The sequence below is a fragment of the Primulina eburnea genome, chromosome 2 (assembly GCF_022965805.1).
Source record: "Primulina eburnea isolate SZY01 chromosome 2, ASM2296580v1, whole genome shotgun sequence".
Lineage (NCBI taxonomy): Eukaryota > Viridiplantae > Streptophyta > Magnoliopsida > Lamiales > Gesneriaceae > Primulina > Primulina eburnea.
The window spans coordinates 21,850,177-21,854,606 of NC_133102.1; the positions used below are offsets into that span (position 1 = coordinate 21,850,177).

The window sequence follows — 4,430 nt, forward strand, 5'->3', positions numbered from 1 at the left end:
CCATTTTGTACGCATACATCTTTTGCCCCTGTCCAAGACAGATATATCCAACCTAGGACGTGGAGGATTCAACGGTAAACCGTCATCACACCGATATTTTTGTTTAGTTTCTAAAATGAAGATTAGTTCGAATTACTCCCACTGCAACATCGAATAAATCCGAAAACGAATTGATTTGCATAGCAATTTGTTACATTTATAGCTTGGCAATATAACTGACATCTTATGCTAATAAGAAGTTGATAATGTGGAACAAATATGGCACCTACATGAATGTATATGAATTCTGCATAAAATTTCTTAATCATATGGTACGGTAAAATTACATATATACTCTCTAATATCAAGCTTAATAATAGAAATATTTGACAATACTTAGATAACCATAATGGTATATCTGTATCATCCCAACAAGTCATATTCATCATTAGGCGTTTATAGCTTTAACTACTGGATATCGAAAGAAGCAGCATACTACTTGAGTTGATTAGTTACCTAATTGACAAGAACTCGAGAATTTTAAAAAAAAAAAATCAGCTTTCATGCAATTCACATGAGTCTAGGTCCTTTCCATTTGAATACATAAAATGTCTTTCTTGCAGACTTCGAGACCATCATTTGAACATCGGCTAGGTAGTGTCGCCAACATTTTTTCGAATAGAAACTGCAGCAGTTTGAATCATCTTCTCGATTCACGATCATCATGCGAATTAACTGCGTTCAATTTGAATTAAATTTAGTACGAGGAAAAGAAAAGGAGAATACGCAGTGAAGCCAAAGCTCGAAAGTTCAAGAGGCATATGTGATACTTTTAGATTTTGAGGGTAGTATTTTATTTGTTGGATCAAAAGTACAAAAAATTGAATTTCTGTTTTCATTCCAAAGAGCCTATTGGCCTATTCACCTAGTGCCCACCCCTTTAGGAATGCTAAACAATCTAAATCTACAAAAACAGAAGTATAAAGGAAATCTGTTAAGCACAAGATAGTCAATTTTTTTGGATGTTCAATTGCAACTGTAGGGACCGTTATACATCAGTAATAATGCGAAGAGAGTGGATAGGGCATTTGTCTCAAATGGAAAGAAAATAATTCAATTTACTATGCAGCTTTCATAAAATTATTAAATTTTTCTTTTTGCCAATATATAGAGTCACTCCATCTATTGAATTCCTGAATCCATGACATAATGCTTGTACGATTTTGAAGTCCTATACACATATCAATTTCATTGAGCAGTTGTGCATAACATGTTGCAAGAATTAAGCTTCAGTAATAAACATTCAATAAGGTGTTTAATAATAAAAGTTAAAAAAAACAGAAAACTAACTATATGTTTCCCTTAGTTAGCTTCAAAACTTTGCATGGCAAACTTAAATATACAGGTAGAATCTTACCTTCACCAATTCGCTGCCAGGAGATATTAGAGTAAGAATCCTTCCATGTGATTCACTTAACCACTTATCAACAAGATTCACCACAGTTAATGATGATAGAGTCAAATCCAGCTTGCTAAAGCTATCTTGATTTAGATCAACTTCTTTCAGATCTTCATAAATCTTCATAGTCTAGAAAAAAGAATAGAAAGGAAAGATGAAAATTAATACGATAGCCAGAGGTTACAAGAGGACTGTGGCATTGAATATGAATCAAGAACATACGGCACCTGCTTCGTATGTACTACTAATTTGAAAGCTTTGGATCGATCCATGTTACCAAAAATCTTTTTACACTCATCGATAATCTGCGGTGTTCTGACAGTATGACCAAAAGAAAACTTTACTTCACAGAGACCTGAAACGTTCATGGAAGAAAAAGGCATTCGATGGCTGCTAAACTGGAAGGCATAAAGATTTGGGGCATCGATGTTGACTTCCTGAATTTTCGTGCACATCAATAAGGCTAAACTCTTCAATTTTGCACTCAAAATTGTGAGTCTTTTAACTCTGCTACATTCTTGGAGCACCAAATTCTCGATCAATGGACACTTGGAGATATAATTCTGAAACACAGTATCTGTCATTCTGCAGTCCCTCAATGTCAAATTCTTCAGAGTCCCACACCCTTTAAAGACGATAACACAATACTGATGCTTCCTTGCATGATACCAAAAGGTTTCAAGATTTGGCGCCATGATTTCAATATGAGTGAGGCTAGCACACTCATGCACCTCCACCCTCCTGAGCTTGGCTAGCGAAGGAATATTCAAAGAGAACAATCCAGTGCAGCCAACAAGCCTCAAATCCTCGAGCAATGGGCAGCTTTGTCCAACTTTCTTGATCAAAAGTTCAATAACAGTAGTGCCTTTCAACGACAGTTCTCTCAAATTACATAGCTCTAGCGAACTTAAACTGGGTATAACCGACCCTGACAACTTCAAGGAAGTTATTGCCTTGCATGCCAGCACATCACAAGGCAGATTATATGGTCGCTCCTTTGAATTTACATGAATCTCAAGCACCTTCACATTTTTCTGCACAGCAAGATTTATCCATTTTTTCATACTAAATTCCAGCGGATAATTAAGATTACTAATATACAGTCTGAACTTCTCTATGCAAGGAGCAGGTGCAAGTCTTGACACAATCGATTTGTCAACATAACTGTTGAACTTCCTTTTCTGCACTTCACGGGATCTGAGCCTACTATGATTCCTTTTCCCACCTCGTGCACCAAAGCACCTCTCATCAAAATCAAATGTCAAGTATGAATTGAACATGCTTTTCCATTTCTTAGACCAAATGCATGTGCGCACCACATCTTTCGGGCTACGCAGGTGCGCAAAAATGTGATGAACAATGGGTTCAGGTAATTCTGAAATCCGATCAACTTCAGGAGGTGTATCATCAGGCCCATTATTTTCACTCATCCTCTGTTTCTTCCTAGTTCTGTCGTTGTTCGATTCAACACTCCTGCAATCTAATTTTCGCTTACCAACCCACCGCTTTAACTTCAAATTTGGACCAATAATTCTTGGTTTCCTAGTAGAATGATCACTCTTGAGAAGCTTTTGCAAAGCAATTTTCTTCCAAAACATTGTTCAATCAAACCCTATTCCTCACAAATCAATCCAAGCAATTAGTCAATAAGAACACAAAAATATTACGAAGTAAAACGCTTTCCAATAACCCATAACTAACATGCCAAAGCATTCTCACAAAACTAAAGAACATTGCAATATCCCCATACATGAAATAAAAAAACGAAAATCTAATCGAGGAAACGATGAAATTCCCGTAAATGATTTAAAAAATGAGATTCTGATTAAAAACAAAATATATGATGAAATCACAACGCCAATATGTTAAAAAAAAAAAAGAAACAAACAAACCGGCGTACCCTTCGAAGACAATTCGGGGGAGAGAATTTGAACTCATGAAAAATTAGGGTTCTTGAGAAGCAAGTCAGTGCCGTGAACGGCTTTTAGAAGCGAGTTTGTGTCAACTGGGTCGGATCCTATCCGACAATGGAACCGATTCAATTTTTAAAATTAATATATTAGTTAATTTTGTGTTTCCATTTTTATTATAAAAATAATAATATATTATTTGTTTTTTGGGAAAAAAAATATGTTATAGGAAAGAAAATTTCTAATTCCGTCACTCTAGGGATTGTTTTCTTCACAAAACAGTAATAGATATAACAATTTTAACTAAAATGGAATATTTTTGCAACTTCATAAGAATGGTGTTTTTTATTTTTTTATCAAACACATTCCATAACATTAAAATAAGTTATTCTAATACCTCAACTTTCATATATACTGAGATAGATATTATAGATAGATTTATGTAGAATCTTGGAAATTACCAAAGCACGGTTTTTTTTTTAAAAAAATAAAAATCATATACAAAAAACGTCGTTCGAGGTGACAAAACTAGTTTCTTGTCGTTAGTAAATTTTACTTCTTCGAGTTCATTGTTTATAATTTCAATTTGGCAAAAACTTGTGTGAGACGGTCTCACGAGTCATATTTGTGAGACGGATCTCTTATTTGGGTCATCCATGAAAAAGTATTACTTTTTTATGCTAAGAGTATTACTTTTTATTGTGAATATGAGTAGGATTGACCCGTTTCACAGATTAAGATACGTGAGACGGTCTCACATGAGACCCATCTTTCAATTTTGGAGTATCTAAATCCGAGGAAACTAGAAAGAATCGTTGAATCGGGACCAATTATGCTTGTTTTAGAAGTTAAATTTCACTTTTGGCACGCTCCAATGTTGAGCATATTGGTGTATCATTTTCTTACACTCAAGATGCTGATTAAGTTTTAAATTTTTTTTTCGATGTTCGAAACTGTAATTGGGTGTCGTATGTTTATTTAACATACATAGGGTATTTTATCTTGTATACATGTGTATGTTGTACGTTGGACTCAAACTAATCTGGAATTAACGGAGATGTCGATTCTTGTATTTCCCCGTG

The 4,430-nt window shown here is 34.7% G+C and overlaps 1 protein-coding gene across 1 annotated transcript; it reads right to left on the bottom strand.

The window, feature by feature from the left end:
* Positions 1-270: 270 nt before the first annotated feature.
* LOC140823001 (putative F-box/FBD/LRR-repeat protein At1g78760) lies at positions 271-3,464 on the bottom strand. The gene is made up of 4 exons (XM_073184047.1): positions 3,339-3,464; positions 1,666-3,050; positions 1,397-1,567; positions 271-714 (listed from the first exon to the last, which is right to left on the bottom strand). Exons 2-4 carry the CDS (start codon positions 3,034-3,036, stop codon positions 550-552), a joined length of 1,707 nt encoding a protein of 568 aa, XP_073040148.1. The 5' UTR covers positions 3,037-3,050; positions 3,339-3,464; the 3' UTR covers positions 271-549.
* Between the last annotated feature and the right edge of the window lie 966 nt (positions 3,465-4,430).